The sequence below is a fragment of the Onychostoma macrolepis genome, chromosome 17 (genome assembly GCF_012432095.1).
Source record: "Onychostoma macrolepis isolate SWU-2019 chromosome 17, ASM1243209v1, whole genome shotgun sequence".
Classification (NCBI taxonomy): Eukaryota; Metazoa; Chordata; class Actinopteri; order Cypriniformes; family Cyprinidae; genus Onychostoma; species Onychostoma macrolepis.
The window spans coordinates 9,709,755-9,732,137 of NC_081171.1; the positions used below are offsets into that span (position 1 = coordinate 9,709,755).

Genomic DNA, 22,383 nt, shown 5'->3' on the forward strand with positions numbered 1-22,383 from the left:
TTTTCTATGCAATTATTATGAATCAGCATACATGTTTTCAAGCTCCAAAAAGAATGTAAAAGTACCATTAAAGTATAATGGTAACACTTTACTTTGATGGTGCCCTTTAGACATTCTGTTGACTAGAAGCAACTTTGCAAGTATGTGTAAACTTATTCTACTAACCCTAACAGTTCACTAATACTCTACTTACACTCTAATGACTGGTAGTTGACATGCACTGTAGTTGTTACTTATAGATAACTTAATTTCTAAAGAGGGCCATTAAAACAGTGTAACCAGTATACAGTCATGGCCAAAAATATCGGCACCCTTGGTAAATATGATCAAAGGAGGCTGTGAAAATTAATCTGCATTGTTAAAACTTTTGATCTTTTATTTAAAAAAAATAAATAAATTAAAAAAAATCGAACCTTTCATTGGATAAGAATTTAAAATGGGGGGAAATATCTCCAATACACATTGGCCACAATTGGTGGTGTACCTACGTGTATATGACTTGCTTCTTTTAGACGAATACAATCAAAGTTATATTAAAAAATGTCCGTTCTTCCAAGCTTTATGATAGCAGTGAATGAAGGTCGAGATTTTGAAGCCCAAAAAAGTGCATCCATCCATCATAAAAAGTACTCCTCATGGCTACAGGGGGTTAATAAAGGCCTTCTGAAACGAAGTGATGTGTTTGTGAAAGAAAAATATCCATATTTAAAAATATCCAGATTTAAAACTTCTGTTAGCTGTCGTTCATGTGTTCAAGAGAAAGTGACATTCCAGAGAATGATGTAGGCGTTGCATATGCTCCAGTGAGAATATGCTAGTCTTGCAAGAACCAAGTTTTGTTCACAGCAAAGGAAAACCATTTTCCTCTCACCTTATATCAAAATCCTCTGACGTTCTTTACAAATCCTCGTTTACTTCTAATTCATGACCAGTGCTTTGCTCTCTCCTCTGCGCTTCCGCGTTCGTCACTTCTCTCTTCCACGCCTACATCATCCGCTGGAACACCACTCACTTGTGAAGTTATGGATTACAGTTTAGGTTATAAAATATTAACACTTTTCATACACAAATGCATTGCTTCACTTCAGAATGCCTTTATTAACCTCCTGGAGCCATGTGAAGCACTTTTTATGATGGATGGATGCACTTTTTTTGGGCTTCAAAATCTCGACCCCCATTCACTGCTATCATAAAGCTTGGAAGACCGGACATTTTTTAATACAACTCTCATGGTATTTGTCTGAAAGAATAAAGTCATATAAACCTAGGATGGCTTGAGGGTGAGTAAATCATGGGGTAATTTTCATTTTTGGGTGAACTACCCCTTTAACATAGTGGTGTGTGTTTATGCAACTGGCCCCAGAAGACTTGGAATTTGCCACGCGTTCTCGTTCCCAATGTGTCAAAAACTGAATCATGGTGAAGTACCTTGTGCACCACTATTATCTGCTTGTTATGCATTTTATATTTTTGAGAAGTGGTTAGGTTTAGGGTAGCAGTGGGGTTAGGTGCTCAAAATACCTAATCATTTCTATTTTAACGGATGTATGCAAAGAAATAAGCATGTGAAAATTTTTACTTTACAAATAAACAAGTGTGGAGACATTTTTAAAAGCAATGGCATTCCTATTTAGCATTTTATGTGGCTTTTTGTCATTTGGTGCCTGTAAATGTTCTCCAGGCCTTATTCACTTGCATTATATTGAAAAAGAGTAAAGAAAAAAATCACTTGTGTTCCACAGAAGAGAGAAAAATCACAGGTTCAGCATGTTATCGATGACAGAAGTTCTACATACAAACGAACAATTCCTTTAACACTACAACACACACTCTATGTTTCTACATGGATATTGAAGGCATATTGATTTTGCTAATGAATTGCAAATATTTCACATGAGTGAGAAACACACAGTGCGTAATTAACTTCTCTCCAACCTCACTCTCCCAACACTGCAGCCCCTTCGCTCGAGCCGTGTCACCGGCCTATTGTGTTTACCATACGTGCATGTGTGTGTGTGTGTGTGTGCGCGCACACGACACTGTCCTCTCTCTCCCCAAGGATGTTGCTGCAGTAGCCGTCTAATGAAGTCCCACAGAAGGGAGCTAAACCGGTCTTGTTTTTTTCATGCTCTCCTTTTGGGCCAAGAACTTAATTGGGGACTGAGTATCCAATTAACGCTGAACGATTGAGGGGACTCATGTGGAGAGCATAAGGTGGCTTGGCTAATATTGTTTGGTGCTGCCTTGTACGGGAGCAGGAGACGGTGGAGGCGGGGGCTTTAAGTGGGTAGGAGGGTGCTTTGGGGAGGGTCTAAATGGAACCATCGTTTAGCCTAGTGGCCGGAGGGACGTTTAATATCAAGGGACACTGATCGTTTACTGTAAGTGCTCGCTCCTTCTCCACCCCTGTCCAGCTGCCGCTGTGAAAAACCCATTAGTGTGTTTATGAGCACGGAGGACACTGGATGTTCACGCAAACAAAGCCGGATGTCCTTTCCGGAGACCAGCGCAACTAGGTCACAAACAAATGCGAGGACAGGCAGGCGCTTCTTTGGAGAGGGAAAAATCACATTAATGCCACCGGGACAGGGAGTCCCTCAATCCCTTCTTCATTAAAACTAAATAAAAAAGCCAGGTCATTTATCTCCTTCCCTCTAAAGCCATAAACACAAATAGGTTCACTCTCCTATTTTTCTCTCACTCAGTACTACAGCATATATCATTGACAATAAAAGTCCGCTTTTCATGATTTACTGTACTAAATTGGAATGTAAAGAAAGAGAGAGATTACAGGGGTAATTGGAAGAAATATGGTAAGGATAATGACACCAGGGTTGCCATTAAGTTGTCCGCTTTGAAGAAGAGAGACGCACCGGAGAGGGCCACTGGCATCGCAGCCTACCATTGGCTGCCAGTCAATGGATTTAATAAAAACTAGCCTTGCATACTGAGTATGCCAACAATGGCAGGCAAACCCTGGGGGGCGTGAACCCTCAAAAGCGTTTCAGCTGGGTCCTCAAATAACAAACGGACGCTAGATCATTGTGTCTGTTATTAATTGGATTACAATTAGCCAGATTTAACCCTTATTAATGGGGCTCCCGTATAGATGACGTGGCAGTCCCCGGAACACCCCTGCCGGAGAGGGGCCCAACCGCAGTCTCAAGGTACAGCGGGAACCTAGAGGATGACAGTGACAAATCATCACTAAATTACAATAACTTCATGCCATCCCATGCAAGGTGCACAGAGGAAGGGAGGGAGTGGAGGAAATAGAGAGCATGACTATAAATCAAGACATTCATCCACAAAAGGAGCATATAAGGTGGAAGTGCTTATGTAAAGAAAGGGAAAACGCTGCATTTAAAGAGAAAGGAGGAAAAAATGGCATTATAAAGAAAATCACACCATTAATTGTGCATGTTTGTGAATTACAATTAGAAAGGTCAGTATTTGGAACTTAAATCATGAGGGTTGGATGAATAAAAAATAAAATTAAAAAAAATCCCAAGGAAGCCTGTTTATTAGGGGTGGCACGGTACACAGATGTCAGGGTTCGGTACGTACCTCGGTTCGGGGGTCACGGTTCGATACGATTTCGGTACAACAGGAAAATAAATAAATAAATAAATCTACTATGCTCAGTTTCTTTTCATTTATTTTGAACAGACAGTAGTGCAAATTACAATTTTTATTAATAAGACAATAACTGTTTATAGTTGATTCTGCTGGTATAAGGAAACAGTTGAAGTGATCGCGGCAGAGCGTACACACAGACACAAAACAAACATCAGTTTCAGCATTGCTAACTTGACAGTGCAGTTGGTACTTTATCAAAATAAAATACAGTGAGCCAAACATCAGCGCGCGCGCCTCGTTGGAACGCGTCTGAAGTACATTCACATAATAAATAATAGGTTAGCATTCAGATACATTACATCGCAAATATGGAAATATTATGGAATATTTGGATTTGTGACCAATGAGAGAGGTAGGATACACGAGCACAATGCTCCTTTTCGCAAACAGTTGAGTGCGCAAGCCTTTAAAGTATACTCCTTTGTCAGTGAGAGATGCGTTCAGAATCAGCACATGATTACTGTCTAGTGGGCTTTGTTTACATGTGCGCAACTCATGGCATTCGCTGCTCTTCTGCTGGCGCTGGTGGTTATCAAACAGCGTTGCATTACTGCGGGCACCTCCTTCTGGATTGGGGGTGAATTGCCTGTATTCGTCGTAAGGCTTCATGCACCAAACCGAGATGTCCGTACCGTGACGGTTCGGTACGGAATACATTTACCGTGCCACCCCTACTGTTTATGTCTATTACATAAAACAGATATTTGTAAAATAATGTTTAAAATAAGGTATAAAGTCACCTTGTGAAAGATAAAAGTCAATAAACGTAAACTATTTTTAAGTTTCTATAGAGACTTTTAGCATTGTGACATTCTCAAAAATAGAAATTTTAGAAATATTTAGTTAAATCAAAAAAATGTATTTATCATATATTTATTTTTAATATAACATTTTATTATGATGACAACTGGGTGTTAAATTTTGCAATGAAAAAAAAACGGAATAAAAAAAAAAAAAGTTTCAAATCTAGTCTATAAGCTTAATTTTCTTTAAAATACATATAATTTATTTTTTTCTTTTGATACTCTGGTGAAATAAGACCAGGGGCTTCATGTATAAAACTCTCCTTAGATTTCATTCTAAATTTGTATGTACGCACAAAAGCTAGATTTTGTTTTTTAAGCCAAAACATGCACAAAAATCCCTTTATAAATCCCAGTCAGGGGAAGATTGTGCGTACGTGCATCTCCACCCCGTCTCCTCCCAGAAATCACCATATATGGAGCTTACAACGCCTAGTTTTACGATGCATAACCTCATCTGCATATAATTTCCATGCATATTCCCATCCACGTGACACCATGTTTAACACCATCAAAGCTACAAGACGTTAAGGAAATATACGGACTAAATGCCATTTGTGCCACATTAATTTGTATTGCCAAAACCATCCAGAATGTTTTAGAATATATCAAAATATCCATAAAAACAAAACTGTTTAGTTCTCAGATAAATAACCTATTTTAGAATATACTTAACCTCATTCTTTCCACTGACCAAATAGTATTTCAATTGTTTTAAACAACTCAAATCAAATCAAATTTATGTAGTTTTGCTGAAAAGGTGAACATCTTTTAGCTATTTTTAGTGGAGACAGACAAGCCATTTATTGCAGTGTAAATGCAATTGTCTGACTCATGCGTCACTGACAAAGTATTTTAAATAAGAAATCTTACCGTTCGGTTGCCTCTTACCAACATGATCATAGCAAGTGTATGTGTAAGGCTTTCTAAATGTGTGCATGTTACCAAGGGGACAGTAACCAGGGCACGCTCAGGAGCATCATGGGAGAAGGGGAACATTATTACTGTGTATTCGGCTCAAAGCCACCACAGGAGGCCACCGTACCACATGCAGGCAGACTTATCATCAAAAGTGTTCCAAATGGCTCATTCATTACATTTGGTGATGGGGTTAGTCGATCACACCAAGCAATTTCTACTTCTCATTCGGACAGTATTCCTTTATGTTTTTTTGTTTTTTTTCCCACAGTGTCCTTACAAACTCCAGGTAGCAAATGGACAGCAATGAGACACGGGACATTTGAATGGCTTTGTAGTTTATCTTGCTCGCTCTCGACCCGTATGCGACAGGAAAAACCTTTGATACTAAATCTACTCACTGACACTGCTCACGTCCCCAAAGCAAGCCTCTTCTGACCTCCGGCCTCTCCCACCATGCCCTCAGTATGTATAAATGGTTTACGTCTTCACCCTCAGCAGCGCACCGTATGTATAACTGCTCTGCGTCTACTTTTTGTCCTCCCAGCAAAGAACCAGTAATGTTAAGGACGTTCTATTTGAATGACACCTCTATTGTGTCAGCGGAGGCAGGGACAGCGGTCCTTTGGACTTGAACTTCAACTTGACCTCCTTGCCTGGATCGGATATCAAAACACTGTGCCATCTGGCCCAAGTTCTGCCCCCAGTGTGGGCTCAGGAGCGCAAGGTTAATATCATACGGTTAGGGAGAGGAATAGAGACTGCAATTATCTTCAATTCCAGGACAGAAAATCCTATTATTTGATCTTCGGTCTGACAGATGGAGCAGCAGACACATCCTCTCCCATTCCTGAGCAAACCAATCTGGTGGCTGGAGCCACAGCAACAGAGCAAGAACACAATGGTGGGAGAGGGCAGAGGGTCAGCAAGGTTGGCCCTTTTTTGTGTCAAGGAGTGGTGCTTCATGAAACCTGAGCTGGTCGCTTCTCCTCCCCGCAAGCCGGACACCACAATAGAACCCGCAGGGATGTTTGAAGCCCTCAAGCATAAGCTGCTGCTGGGAGCTGGAGAAGCTTATGATGTTATACTATGGGAACCACTCTCTCAGAGGGCTCTCGCAACCTGATGGTTCATCATCATCATCGTAATTCTGAAAACAAAACAAAAAAATCTTACACATTTGTATCTCTAGAAAGCATACTAATTCAATACACAAATATACAAATGATTATAACATTTATTTTGCACTCAATCTGACAACAAATTACAATTATAAAATGTATATAAATAAAAGAAATATTACAATTTTATTTTTAATATTGAATTCTATACATATGCTGTATATGAAATTATATATGAAATGAAAATTTAAGTAAATATTTACACACACAGTATATATATATATATATATATATATATATATATATATATATATATATATATACAGTGAGGAAAATAAGTATTTGAACACCGTGCTATTTTGCAAGTTCTCCCACTTAGAAATCATGGAGGGTCTGAAATTGTCATCGTAGGTGCATGTCCACTGTGAGAGACATAATCTAAAAAAAAAAATCCAGAAATCACAATGTATGATTTTTTAACTATTTATTTGTATGATACAGCTGCAAATAAGTATTTGAACACCTGAGAAAATCAATGTTAATATTTGGTACAGTAGCCTTTGTTTGCAATTATAGGGGTCAAACATTTCCTGTAGTTTTTCACCAGGTTTGCACACACTGCAGGAGGGATTTTGGCCCACTCCTCCACACAGATCTTCTCTAGATCAGTCAGGTTTCTGGCCTGTCGCTGAGAAACACGGAGTTTGAGCTCCCTCCAAAGATTCTCTATTGGGTTTAGGTCTGCAGACTGGCTAGGCCACGCCAGAACCTTGATATGCTTCTTACAGAGCCACTCCTTGGTTATCTCCTGTGTGCTTCGGGTCATTGTCATGTTGGAAGACCCAGCCTCGACCCATCTTCAATGCTCAAACTGAGGGAAGGAGGTTGTTCCCCAAAATCTCATAATACATGGCCCCGGCCATCCTCGCCCTGTCCCATGTGCAGAAAAACACCCCCAAAGCATGATGCTACCACCCCCATGCTTCACAGTAGGGATGGTGTTCTTGGGATGGTACTCATCATTCTTCTTCCTCCAAACACGTTTAGTGGAATTATGACCAAAAAGTTCTATTTTGGTCTCATCTGACCACATGACTTTGTCCCATGACTCCTCTGGATCATCCAAATGGTCATTGGCAAACTTAAGTCGGGCCTGGACATGTGCTGGTTTAAGCAGGGGAACCTTCCGTGCCATGCATGATTTCAAACCATGACGTCTTAGTGTATTACCAACAGTAACCTTGGAAACGGTGGTCCCAGCTCTTTTCAGGTCATTGACCAGCTCCTCCCGTGTAGTTCTGGGCTGATTTCTCACCTTTCTTAGGATCATTGAGACCCCACGGTGAGATCTTGCATGGAGCCCCAGTCCGAGGAGATTGACAGTCATGTTTAGCTTCTTCCATTTTCTAATGATTGCTCCAACAGTGGACCTTTTTCACCAAGCTGCTTGGCAATTTCCCGTAGCCCTTTCCAGCCTTGTGGAGGTGTACAATTTTGTCTCTAGTGTCTTTGGACAGCTCTTTGGTCTTAGCCATGTTAGTAGTTGGATTCTTACTGATTGTATGGGGTGGACAGGTGTCTTTATGCAGCTAACGACCTCAAACAGGTGCATCTAATTTAGGATAATAAATGGAGTGGAGGTGGACATTTTAAAGGCAGACTAACAGGTCTTTGAGGGTCAGAATTCTAGCTGATAGACAGGTGTTCAAATACTTATTTGCAGCTGTATCATACAAATAAATAGTTAAAAAATCATACATTGTGATTTCTGGATTTTTTTAGATTATGTCTCTCACAGTGGACATGCACCTCGATGACAATTTCAGACCCTCCATGATTTCTAAGTGGGAGAACTTGCAAAATAGCAGGGTGTTCAAATACTTATTTGCCTCACTGTATATATATATATATATATATATATATATATATATATAGTCATGGCCAAAAATATCGGCCTTTTATTCAATACTTTTTGAAACCTTCATTTGCCAGTTTAACAGCTCTAAATTTTCTCCTATAATACCTGATGAGGTTAGAGAACATCTGACAAGAGATCAGAGACCATTCCTTCATCCAGAATCACTCCAGACCCTTTAGATTCCCAGCTCAATGTTGGTGCTTCTTCTCTTCAGTTCACCCACTCATTTTCTACAGGGTTCAGGTCAGAGGACTGGAATGGCCATAGCAAAAGCTTGGTTTTGTGCTCAGTGACCCATGTTTGTGTTGTTTTTGAGGTTTGTGTTTGGATTATTGTACGTTTGGAAGATCCAAACATGGCCCATTATAAGATTTCTAACAGAGTCAGTCACTTATTGATTTTTTTATCTGTTGGTATTTGATAGAATCCATGATGCCATGTGTCTAAACAAGATGTCCAGGACCTCCAGCAGAAATATAGGCCCACAACATCAAAAATACAGCAGTATATTTCATTGTACAAATGGGGTACTTTTTATCCCTGTGTTCACCAAACCCATCTTGAGTGATGGGTTAAGAAGCTAAAAAGCTAATTTTTTAGTTTCAGCTGACCATAGAAGCTAGTCCTATTTGAAGTTCCAGTCGTGTCTGATAACTGAATATGCTGGAGTTTGTTTCTGGATGAGCTAGGAGATTTTTTCTTGAAACCCTCCCAAACAACATGTGGTGATGTAGGTGCTGTTTGACAATTTTTTTTAAAGGTTTTCTGACCCCGAGACTCAACTATTTTCTGCAATTCTCCAGCTGTGGTCCTTGGAGAGTCTTTAGCCACTCAAACTCTCCTTCTCACCGTGCATTAGGACAATATAGACATGTCATCTTCCAGGCAGTTTCGCAACATTTTATGTTGAATGGAAATTCTTAATTATTGCCCTGATGGTGGAAATGGGAATTTTCACTGCTCTAGCTCTTTTCTTAAAGCCACTTCACTAATTTGTGAAGCTCAATTATCTTTTGCTGCATATCAGAAATATATTCTTTGGTTTTTCTCATTGTGATAGATGATTAAGGGAATTTGGGCTTTGTTTTCCCTCCTATTTATATTTCTATGAAACAGGAAGCCATAGCTGGATAATTTCATGTTCATAATCACCCTGGAATGCGCAAAATTGTGAATATGAATGGGAATATACTTCAGAGATATTTTACTCATAAGAATTTCTAGGGGTGCTAATAATTGTGTCCAACGTGTATTTGAGAAAAACATTTTAAATTCTTATCCAATAAAAGGTTAGATTTTTGTGATTTTTTAAAAAATCAAAAAATCAAAAGGATTAACAATGCAGAATAATTATCACAGCCTTCTTTGATCATATTTACCAAGGGGTGCAGATATTTTTGGCCATGATATATACACATACATATACTGTATATATGCAAAATTAAAGATATATTTAATATAAATATAATATTTACATTATATATATCCCTGCATAATTACATTACATATACAATAATATTATTTTTTTATTTTAATATTACATTGTAAAATAACACGAGCTAAATGCTCTGTTTACATGCTATTATTTTGAACAAAATAAAAAATATATAATATAAAATATATATTGCTATTTCTTACCTATGCCATGATTCCTAGAAGGCTGTTCTTATATCTCAAAGGCTGAAAATGACATTTCTAATAAGAGGCTGCAAAAGCCATCAAAGCTCGTTAAAGGTAGTGCATAAAATGCCGTGACACATCCAGCCACAAACTGACCACAACAGTGGTGTTCGATTGCCTCAGAATAGGCACGCCGTGTTCCATAGGCCACATGCAAGACATCGCCCCGGGCATCCCATAGGCCCTGTGCTAAAGAAAAGATCTCAGCTACCTGCTGAACCGTTGCCTACAGTCACTGTAGCAAAACTGATGGTCCAGGACAATACTACTAAGATGGACTGAACGTATCAATTGCAAACCCTACATCACTGATCTCCACCGAAGCATTGACAGTATCATAGCAAACATTTCCATCAGCACAGCCATCTATCAAGAAAGATAATTGACTCCCTGTTAATAAAATTATGTTCACTGTCCAATAAATTGCTTAAATAAATACGTTTTGTTTCCTTAAACGACACACCCAGCGTGAAGACCATTAGACAGTGGGACCTAATCGAAGACCCGTAGCTCGCGAGCAAGCATCCAAGCGTATTTTTTAAGCAGTGTGATTTTGATATCACTGAGAGACAACGATCACGGGCTAACGGGGCGGAACGCAAGTTTGAACATCCTCTTTAGGACCTCTTCAGAGTTCATTAGAACATCAACCGGCACTTCATTAGATGTCTTTCAGTGGGCATGAGATGTGTGTCCATGTCACATTAATTAAGACTCCTGCCTCTTCTATTTTCTCACCCATGTCACCAGCAGTTATTGGGTCCGTGCTTGGCACTCATCACTTGTCTGAGACATGGAGAGGTTGAGGGAGTCGTCTGAGAGAGCCCTGATGAACGGCACGGACAGTTCGGAGTAAGAGAGCGCGGCTCACGCTGATGAACATGTCTTTTTGATGACCACTAAACCCACGGAATGCCGCTGCCAAGGGTAAATCGAATTAAAGATTGCAATTTGGCCCGCAGACTTGGACTTGGCACTTTCGTTTTGGACAAGTCTTTTGCCTGGAGGACCGACAGCTTACGAGACAGCTTTTTCAACGTACAAACAGTAAAAGCACACACCACGTTTGCAGAATCCAGCCCATAATGCGGAAAAGAAACACAAAAATCAGTTCATTTATTTATTTTTTAGAGTTTCTCTCCTGTTTCCCCCAAAACAGAAATTAAGCGTGTATCTACATTTTATCATGTGTAGTATCACCTTTGAAAATTGCAGGTAGTGGAGTGTTTAACATTCTCTTGTCAAGCATACCCCTGCTGGGACAATAAATGCCTGTCCAGTTTTGCTCACAGCGGCAGCGGCAGATTAGAAACAGCAGGAGGACGGTGTAGTGTGAATACAATACCGATAAGAACGCGCGTCTTAGCACCATTGCTATGCCTTTCCTCGGTGAATGTGAGAACCTGCTGTTTTCTAATATTTACACACAACTAGAATCGCAAATGTACCATAACTGCATTGAAAGAGCTCTTTCTCTCGCTGCCATGTAAAATCAGTATATTTCTTTTTCCATGTGTGGGTATTTCAGAATGGGGGCACATGGGGACGGGAATAAATACAAACACAATAACAGTGAAATTTATTTCATCTAAAGGAGGGGAGAACGAGAGAGAAGAAAAATAGAGCTGGTGTTGATAAATCAGAAAAAAAATATAAAATCTATTCTTTTATGCCCCCAAAACACACAAATGAAGATATGAGCTGGACAAATTGATCAGATGCCCTAACCAAAAAAAGAAATGACGGCAACAAGTATGAAGTCTGCGATTGTAATTAGCTTGGAACCATCATTGACGACCTTTACTGCAGCCTGCCAACCATCCCCTTCCCTTTTTAAGATACTAACATGTGGCTCTGAATGTCAAATTTCTGTAAGACAAATAAATGCCACTGTATGTTGACATATAAAATAGGCACTGTAGTTTCCAATATGCTGCCATAAGTTCCCAAAATCACATGGCACCGGGAACCGATCTAGGTGAATTTACATGCTTCTGTTAAACAGAAAAAGTAAAATCATGAAGCAGTTTAAATATATATATATATATATATACACATACATACACACACTAATGTTCAAAAGTTTGGGGTTGGTAAGATTTTGTTTTATGTTTTCCAAATAAATCTCACCAAGGCTACACTTATTTGGTCAAATATCCAGGAAAAACTGCAATATTGTAAAATAGTATTATAACTTTAACTATCTTTATCTATTTTCATATTTTATTACTTTTTAAAATGTATATGTTTTTTTTCTGTAATTGCAGCCATTAGTGTCATAATCCTTCAGAAAACATTCTAATATGCTGACTTGGTGCTCAAGAACCATTTCTTATAAATGTTGAAAACTCTTTTGCTGCTTAATATTTTAGTCGAAACTGTGATCCATTTTTTCAGGATCCTTTGATTAAAAGTTCAAAAGAACAGCATTTACTTGAAAGAGAACTTTTGTAACAATACAAGTCTTTACTGTCACTTTTAAATCAATTTAATGCATTCTTGGAGAATAAAAAGCTTAATCCCCCCCCCAAAAAAAACAACTTACTGACTCCAAACATTTGCCTGCTAATGTATCGCTAATAAATAAACACATAAATACGAAATTTCCTTTCTGCCAGTCCCTGCAATCTTTAAAGCAATCATTATTTAACTCTGTTTTAATATAATAAATGGTATAATAAATGGAGAACTTTTGTGCCATTCCCTAATCTGCAAAGTTTCAAGAGTACAGCTAGCCAATAAAAGCCAAAAGTTTCAACCCAAGAGCACAAGTAACCAACCCCCTTCCAAAATGTTAAGGAAAGCAGAGAGCCAGTGAAACCTCTGCGTGGAGAAATTATTTTCCAGCATGCAGCCCTTCAGCAAACCCCAACAGCCCAAGACAAACTCTGAGAAACTAAGAGAGTGGATATAAACACAGGTCAATCAATGACCACAGTCAGGCCCATCAAAGCAGCATGTCCTCCGGTGAGGTACAGGTGGTAATGTTGTGTTTAAGGTTTGCCTCCCCACCCACCCACCACCCCCCAGCTGTGCAATCATTATGTACTACTGCCCCCTACTGCGGAGCAATGGCTGTGCGCCCTGAAGGTCAGTGGTGAGGAAGGGGAAGAAAGCACACAGGGGTGCACTTTAGTCCTCACTGTTGGAACAATCGATGCCGGCATCAGCTCAGGGCTCACGCGGCTCTGCTCTGAAAACAAACATTAGGAGAAACATCTTCCTCTTTCACTGTTCTTGCTGGGCCAACAGAGTCTAACTAGAGTTAACAAGGCAACCCAGGCTCTGGTCTCCCTCAGCAAGGAAACCAGAGAGGGTGAAAGGTGGTAGATTGGCCTCAGAGGAGCTCTGAAATGGGCAAATTGGGTATAAAAGCACCAATGACGGTTTTAGTGTAAAAGGATTTTTTTTTTTTTTTTTGCTGCATCTGACCTACAGCAGAATATGATGGACAACTGCAATCAGTTTTGTGTTAAAATAAAGTTCAAACTTGGGGGTTTTGGGAACTACACAAATTTAAGCTTCATTTGCAATGGTTTGGTAACTCCAGTTAATGTCCCTTGTTCAGGTTTTAATGGTTTGGCTTTACTGATGGGACACGTCAAATTTCACAAATCACACTGAAGCATTGAAAAATCAAATTCAAGAATTCAGATTCATCAAGGGCTGGGTAAAAACACAGATTCTCCAATTAATTATGAATTTCATTTGAAAAATCCTGATATTGGTTCCCAAAAACCATAAAATCTATTACCCTATGCCTATTACTCAGTTGCATGCAAAAAATACCCCAACATACAATCTAGTCCAATTCAAAACAAATGACTGAGCATAAAAGTTTAAAATAAGTTAACTGTTTGAATCAGTCTGAAATGTTACATTTTTACAGCTCTCTTCTGATGCTGTATAATTTATGACATAAAGATTGAACAGATTGAACCTTCTAATTGCAACATAACCAAATAAATCAGAATGTGAATAAGAATCTAATCAAAAGCAGAGCCTGTGAAAGAGAACTGAATCATGAAATGTGTTGATACAAAAAAAAATAATAATACAAATACACATGACCGAGTTTGTTTCTATCCATTACAAGTGCATTTCCCCAAACTCTTGGAAAACATAACTCTGCTCTTCCAGTCACGACCCTGTATACATGCCGTATCTATTATTCATGTATTCTAACCTGTCCTCATCAAATTATTCCTGTCCCCTCAATGTCATATCAATTTTACCACGATTACAAAGCAAACAATTCAAGATGACATTTGGACCTAAAAATACGCCTGCGAACGCTGTCGGTGCGTTATCAAAACCAGCGATAAAGTTACAATGAATAACAAGTGGTGCAGCCACAACTAACTTTTAATGATAGCTCTTTGAAGCCATTTCCTAGCGGAGAACAGGAAGTTAAGAAAGACTCAAGCGAGAGTGACACAGAAAGTAGGACCCAAGTGCTAGTCTTTTGTCTCCACCTGATCAAATGGCAGCCAAGCGGAAAGGCGCAGAGCCCTCTTCACCAAACGCACGTACCCGGCTCAGTGGCGTCTGCCACACGTTCGCCTGCCTCGATGTAGGTATCAAAGACCAGCTCGCCTCTCCCACAGACGTCGGAGTGCCAGCCGCACGGCGGCTTTCATAGCACAACAACAAGGGGAAAATGTGGCGGGGGAAGAGTCGGGACTCTGAGCTCCTTCAGGGATTTCCTTATCGGGGGCAAAGCAATCCCCCCTGGACCTCATCCGCATAGGCTTGATTCTTCAAGGCATTACAAAAGAATGAAAATAACTCACAACTCAAAGCCACTGTCTTTTTTTTTTTTTTTTTACCCTTATTTATTATCATTTCACTGCGAGAGAGTGTGCCCAACACCCTGCTAGAGTTTAAGAAAATGCAACCACAGAGAACAAATACAGACCAGACAATTTAAAAGATACAATAAGGAAACAACTTGAACTCGAGTGCGAAGAGGATTAAGAGTTCTTCTTAGGCCTTCCTCGGCTTTTCTTCACCGCTGGCTCAGATGAGGCCTGAGCTTCTTTCTTCGCTGGACGCTTTGCAGGACTTGCCGTCTTTTTAGCCCCATTCACATCTAAACAGGTTACACATTCAGTTTAAAACATTTACCAAACCCAAAGTTACTGATATTGATGATAAGTGATAAGGTCAACCCTAAAGTCTATAACCATGACTTACCCTTCTTCTGAGGAGCTCGCTTCTTCTTTGCAGGGCCGCCTTCAGTTTCATCAGCAGACTGGCCTTTTTCCTCTGTCTTCTTTCGCTTGGGAGTCTTCCAATCAAAAATAAAGGCACAAACAAGGGAATGGAAAAGATGGAAGAGCAGTGGTCAATTCACTTGCCTAGAGCAACCTTGGAGGAAGTTCAAATCAAATATTAAGAAGGGACCTTTTGCTCAGTATACACATGAAAACTATTACGTGCGCCTTGAGCGTTGTGAACGCTTGAGAAAACATAATTACAATTTAGCTATCCAGTAAATCCGGCAAGAACAAATAAAATAATTTGAATGTCAAACGCAATACATGTACACTACCGTTTAAAAGTTTGGGGTAAGGATGCTTTTTTTTTTTTTTTGCAAAGAAAAAAATAATAGTTCTATTTAGCAAGGACGCATATAAATTGATCAAAAATGTTCTTTTGAACTTTCTATTCATCAAAGAATCTAAAGAATTTAAATACTGATCATAATAAGAATTGTTGATAAGAATGTTTCTAGAGCATCAAATCAGCATATTAGAATGATTTCTGAAGGATCATGTGACGCTGAAGACTGGAGTAAAGGCTCATGAAAATTCAGTTGTCGTCATCATAAGAATAAATTACATTTTAAAATATATTCAAATAAAAAGAGGTATTTTAAATTGGATTGCAACATTTCACAATATCACTGCACTGTATATAGAGTATAACCATATAAACAATACACTGTACCATATATGTAATATATGTTATGTTAAAAAAGAAAAGAGAATAAGAGAAATTCACTTATTCAAAAACATGAAAAATCTTAAACCCCAATTTTCTGAACACAACACGTTCTGGGCAGGAAACAGATTTTAATGTTGGGAATTTTTCTTAGAATTCCAAACAATAAAGTTTGGAATAAGTTAATCTATTTGAACAATTTCATCAATCAAAAATCCTTGTTTTTTTCTCCTCAAATGAAAATTCTAGCATAGAAGCTCAAGTCCTCAATTCGAGGAAATCGTACTAACCGAACCAGGGGTTATGAAGAAGATGCACTTAACGACAGCAATCAAATTCTCCCTTTTCTTCACTCAGACTGCATAATGAATGCTCGCCCCTCTCTCGGACTTGAACTATCATCCTTACTAGCCCCCCCCACACCCCCTCACATTTCCCTTCCATTTTGCCAATTGCTGCCTCATGATTACCATCCAGACCCTGCTGAGCTGAACAGATTGGCTCGATAATTACATACAATAACGGCAGTGGGCAGGTAACCCTCAGCTGGCATGGGCCAGCTCCCTGGTGGCACCTTCCATATGCAAACTGCATTGTGGGAAGCGAGGAGAGTCCGTCCCCTCCCCTGTCGTAAGTGCGGCTCGCTGATTGCCGGCCCGCGCCGACTCCAAGGTTACCGTGTCAGCAAATTTGTGATACATTAGCAGGGAATAAACACAGGCACTCAGGACCTGTCTGTGGGAGGAAGAGGAGGGGCCACTGGGATAAAACACCCGGGCGCTGGAGAGAACCTGAGATGCAGACGGCTTTGTTGCCAAGAGCTCTTTGTGCCGGACCCCATGAATGAAGCCACAGTCTTATCGTTTTCCCAAAGTATATGCCATCAAGGGCATCTTTGTGGGCTCGGACGGTTTGTTTTACACAAAATACACAAAAAAGAAACACCACGGCCGCAGAATTCACTTCTAAAGATCATTTAACTTGAACTCCAGACACAACAAATCCATGATTAATAACCTCTTTATTTCAGAGGAGTGAGATCTCATACCACCTAACACCTTAAGGGTGCTGACTGCAATATAGCATAATAAAGTAAGGACAAATGACATTCCACCATTAGAAAAGCAGAGAGAAATACTGAAAATAAATATCTAGTCCTTAACAATATTAACATCAAGACACTGAGGTAAAATGAGGGCACGTCTGTGTGTCGACAGCAAAAAAGAATCCAAATAAGCTCAAGAAACGTTTGTTAAAAGCATCACATGTTAATCGTATTTGAAAATCAATGCACTCGACAGCATTTCCTACTAACCCGAGCAATTAGTCTTGGATCGTGTTCGGGCATTTTCGAATTTGAATCTGCTTTCAAAAGGTAAACAAATTATAGGATGTTGAAATGGGCTCGTTTTTAAACGGTGGGCTTCAAAAAGGGACTGTCGCAGCATTTCCAATGCGCCGTGAATGAGGGAGTACGACAGAGGTCGGCTTTTTGAGGTTGTACTGAAGGTGGCTCTCACCTTGACGGAGGGCTGACCTGCACCGTTGGTTGACACGCCGAAGTCCAGCTTTTTGTCGTCAGTCACCCCTATGCTCTTCAGGCCTTGCTGCAAAATTCCTCGCAATTTTGCGTAATCTGGCTTGTCTGTGTATCCGAGAACCTTGACCTCTTGCATGAACTTCTTCATTTCCTCTAGAAATTGAAAATGACATTAAGCACAACAATTTAATCTTAATGCAGATGGATTTATTTTTCAGACTTAGCAATACAGCTGCACACTGTTAAAGACACTTCTGGGTCAATAAACAAACGAAGAGCATTTGTGTGTGTGATTAAGTGAAAGTTACTTGGCCCTCTGTCTCAAAGTTCATCTTAAATGAACATGCAGAAGTCGCCCGACGTTAATAAGGTGCACGTATTTTTGTGCGTTTAGCATTGTGCAGGAAAGACAGAACAGTCCCTGTAGGGCAGTGTCTTCACAGCAGGCACTCACACTTTAACCTTCAGGCTAAGTTTAGAGGAGAGGGGTTGACATTTGTCACTTTGTTCCTCGTACTTCTCCACTCACAAACTGTTGTTTACTGTCGGCTGCTAAAATAGTCACACCAAACAGAATTAGTCGTGATGGCCGTGCTAACAGTGCCGCCTCCCATCACCTCGGTGTTGTGATGCGGCGTGTACGCACAAGACAACAGCCTGAGGAGCGATCTCGCCGTCTGCCGCGCGGCTGTCACAGGGCTTAAGAACTGCCATCACATCAGCGACTGAGCAAAGGGAGCCAATGACATCTTTGATTTTTAAACGACACAAAGAAAGAACACCCTAAAGTTCTGCAAAAACTGCCACACACTGACTGCAAAACTAGGCAATGCAGAGGTCGACAACGGAGAAGGGTGAAAAACAAGTTTGTTTAAAAACTTCATCTTTCATTTATTTTATTGTTTAGTGGTCGAGCAGCCTATCTGATACAATGCGTTGTTTATTATATGCATATATACAAACATGTGGGTCCAAAAAGTCAAAGATTACATTGAAAATATTAGGTAAAAAATGAGATTCAGAATCAAAATGTTATTATATTGTAATAATATTTAATCATTTTAGATAACATTTATAATCTTATCTGACTATTTCTATGTAAATTTGTGACATTGATAATATTTATTGATAAGTGCATTTATAAAATTTCCTCGAATTAATGAAGCAGGAGCAACTACTGAAATGTATTTAATACTTCGTACAAAAGCCTTTGTTGGTAATGACAGCTTCAAGACACCTCCTGTATGGATAGTCGCATGCATTGCTCAGGTGTGAAACCATTTGAGAGTTTCCTTGGCTGTGTTTGCGATCATTGTCTTGCTGAAATGTCCACCCTTGTTTCATCTTCATCATCCTGGTGTTGGGACTGAACCAGCTAATATTAATTTCCACTGACAAGGCGCAGGATTTCTTTCTAATTACTAATAGATTTCTGCTGGTGTCTTGGCTTTCCATGCCTTTTTGCACCTCCCTTTCTTCATGTGTTCAATACTTTTTCCCTGTGTCATTCCGTTTTATTACGCATAATTTAATTTCTGTACTTATTTGGATTACTTGGGTTGTTACCGAAATCTGGCGAAAATTCCATGTCAACAGCACCTTTAGAAATATATTTTCTGAGAAAAATGGTGACGCGTTCAATACTTATTTTACCCGCTGTGTGTGTGTATATATATATACACACACACACACACACACACACACACACACATATATATATACACACATACACACACACATATACACACACACACATACATACATACATACATATATATATATATATATATATATAAAAAGCGGTCATGCTTCAGTTTAAATAAAGTGCAAGTAGTTGCTGGGAATTAGCACAGAGCTGATAGATTAGCTCTAATTAAGACTAAATCACCAGGTCCACACTCATTATCAAGAGAAGAGGGCCCTCGCGCTCTTGTTTGCGCATCAGAGCTCGAAAGTGCGTCACTCCAATTACTGCTTGGCAGACAAACAAAAAGTAATACTGCAGAATTCACAGGTGCTTCTGCGGTCGCGACACGGTTAAAAAATAAATATGCTTAAACCCCATTTAGTTGTAAGAAATTTCCTAAGATTTAAGACTATTAACCTACCGTATTACAAACTATATAATAGCTCAGTTTTGCCTCACCTGGTAGATTTTTTGCAGGGAAACAGCTTTTCAAGAACTCATCGATATTGTCTCTACACCTGAGGAGAAGGATATTTAAAAATGGATCAAACAAAATCAAAATCTTAAATGCATAATTACAATTCATTAAATCTAATCCATTATTATCTGTACAAAGAAATTTGCTTTCAAGGAAATTAATGTAAAAAAAATGAATTTGTTATACTGCAAAGAGGTATATTAGTCATTCATTATTCATTATCCCAATAAACATTATCCCACGGCAAAAAAATATATGATAGGTAAAATAGGTAGATTAGAAAATAGGTAGATTACATCTTAGTTCAGAAAGAAGTAAAATCTGAAATGCCACAAGTGAGGTTAAAGACAGTCACCTGAGTTTTGAGTCTCTGACATACAGTGGGTCCTGAAGTTTGTCCTCCCAGGGTAGACGGCCACAAAGCCACTGGATCATGCAGTAGCCCATAATTTCCAGGTCTCCTCTTCTTGAAGGGGCTGAAATGTAATATGCATATATCAGAGGCTATTTTAAAGTGTAGCCCACCTTTGTAGTATTCGATGCAAAGTACCATTAGAACAACATTTAAAAATAGGATTTATCTTTATAATTTGTCTATCACAATGTGATGTTCTATATAATTAACACTTAAACAACTGCTCAGATGTGTGCTACCTGATCCTCCAGGGGTAAAAAAAATAAAATAAAAATATTTTCAGGCCATAGGGACTCACCTAGGCCTAAAGTATGAACTTTAAGAGTGACCAACTGACTGTTACAATTTCTTACAGACTCCTTTGTGCGCATCAATACTAGTGAACTCGATGGTCCCGTCGTGACACCTCTTTGGGTCTTCTTTGTACTCCTTTGGAACTCCTTCTGGAGAATATCTGTAGGCCAGTCCATAATCCACTAAATATACCTGGGTTAAAAAAAATAAATAAATTAAAAAAAAAAGTCAAAATCAAATGCTTATTTTTCAACAAAAATGTAAAGCACTGCTAAAACAATTATAGAAAAAAAAAGGGGGGGAAATTTTTTTAAATTATTTAGAGATATAACTCCCAATATAATAAAGTCTACCATAACTTGAAGATTACTACAAATAAATCACATTTGAAGCTGCAAACAGTCTGATTGCCAATTAGCAGTATGTGTCACTTATAAAAGAGATCTGACAATTAGCACTTTGTTTTCAAAGCAACAGGAAGCAGTTAACGGAGTTCCAAAGATATCAAAACAGACGGTGCACAACTTGCAGGTGCACCTATTACCTCCCCAAAAAGTGCAAAATTATTTGATGTGTCCAGGTAGAGTGTCTCAGAAATAACTGCATACGCCAATTTGCAACAGTAAAGATTAACAGCTCACCTACAGTGACAAACATCACAAACGTTTTCAAAAACTATTTTAACTAAACTTTGTCACGAGGTGTTCAAAGCTGGGGCTGCTGATTAGAAACCACCAGCAGCAACACCCAACTAGGGGTGGGCGATATGGCAAAAATATGTTTTTTTTTTTTGTTTTTTTTTTTAAATATTACGATTCACGATTTTATCACAATCCTTTTTCATGTTAGTTTTTCTATTTTGCAAGTTGTTTGATAATTACAGCCAAAGTAATTTCCCTATTATAAAGACAAAGCCTTTCAAGGTAACAAAATATAAAAAAGAATGGTGGATATTTAGGCCAAAGTGGGTGAAGATAAAAAAACTGTCATTATTTTATCTGTTATTAAAAAAATTAGAAGATACACATTACAAACACATAATAAACAAATAAAACAAACAGTGTTTTATTTTCAGGTACAATAGGTGTATTTAGCAGGAGCAGGGCTCGCAAAATCGCTAGCCCGACGTCCCGGGGCTATTGTGTTTTGCAGTCGGGCTACCAAAATGCATCACCGCCTGCCCGACGGGCTCCTTAAATACAGATCTCCCGCGGGTCCTTAAAAACTCTGAAAGTGAGTTGTATCAAACTTAAGGCCATAAAAAGTTTTAAATACGTTAAATGGTATAAGAAATGTCTTAATTATAATTTCTAGAGGTCTTACAGTTGGGGACGGAAAGACAAGAGGATTAAACTTCAAAAGGCAATGGCATTGAATAAATATGAGCGCTGCACGTTTCAAGTCAAAACGCGGCGCGGATGTCTTTATGTGAATGTATCTGAAGGTAACCGAGTGTCCTCAGAAATGTGTCGTTGGCATTTTAATTTCATCTAAACTATAATGCCTGATAAAGCAGCGTTTCTGAGCGCGGAGCTGCTTTGTGTACAGCGTTTCCAGGGAAACCGCAACATTTCAGCGCTCCTAAAGCGCCACCTCGTGGCAGAGAATGAATTTGCATTTCCAATAAGCCTTTCTTGCTGTTTATGGTCAGATCAATGCAAATATCAACTTTTTACGCAGCAAACACAGAGTTGTAAATGAGAAAGAAGTTAATATGCCTTCTAAAAATTTCAACAATTAAGACAGTAATATTTATACACTTTAAATTAACAATTTATATGCTTGATTTATCCCTTTTCATAAAAATGGTCTATAACCTGAAATGCTGTTGTAAAAGATTTTTGTTTTTGTGAAAACCTGTATCTGAGCTGTAAATCATGTAATTTTATGGCTCAATACTGTATGTTACCATTGTCCAACCCTGCTCATTCTGTGTTAATTTTA

The 22,383-nt window shown here is 39.0% G+C and overlaps 1 protein-coding gene across 1 annotated transcript in view; it reads right to left on the minus strand.

The window, feature by feature from the left end:
• Positions 1–22,383, minus strand: part of vrk1 (VRK serine/threonine kinase 1) — a 75,622-nt gene that overhangs the window by 43,655 nt on the left and 9,584 nt on the right. The window contains exons 8-13 of the mRNA XM_058748739.1: positions 20,499–20,631; positions 20,086–20,206; positions 19,712–19,770; positions 17,546–17,718; positions 15,276–15,369; positions 14,555–15,171 (exon numbers count right to left, since the gene is read on the minus strand). Coding sequence (XP_058604722.1) covers positions 15,053–15,171; positions 15,276–15,369; positions 17,546–17,718; positions 19,712–19,770; positions 20,086–20,206; positions 20,499–20,631 — 699 coding nt within the window. The 3' untranslated portion in view covers positions 14,555–15,052. The remainder of the gene's footprint in view (positions 1–14,554; positions 15,172–15,275; positions 15,370–17,545; positions 17,719–19,711; positions 19,771–20,085; positions 20,207–20,498; positions 20,632–22,383) is intronic.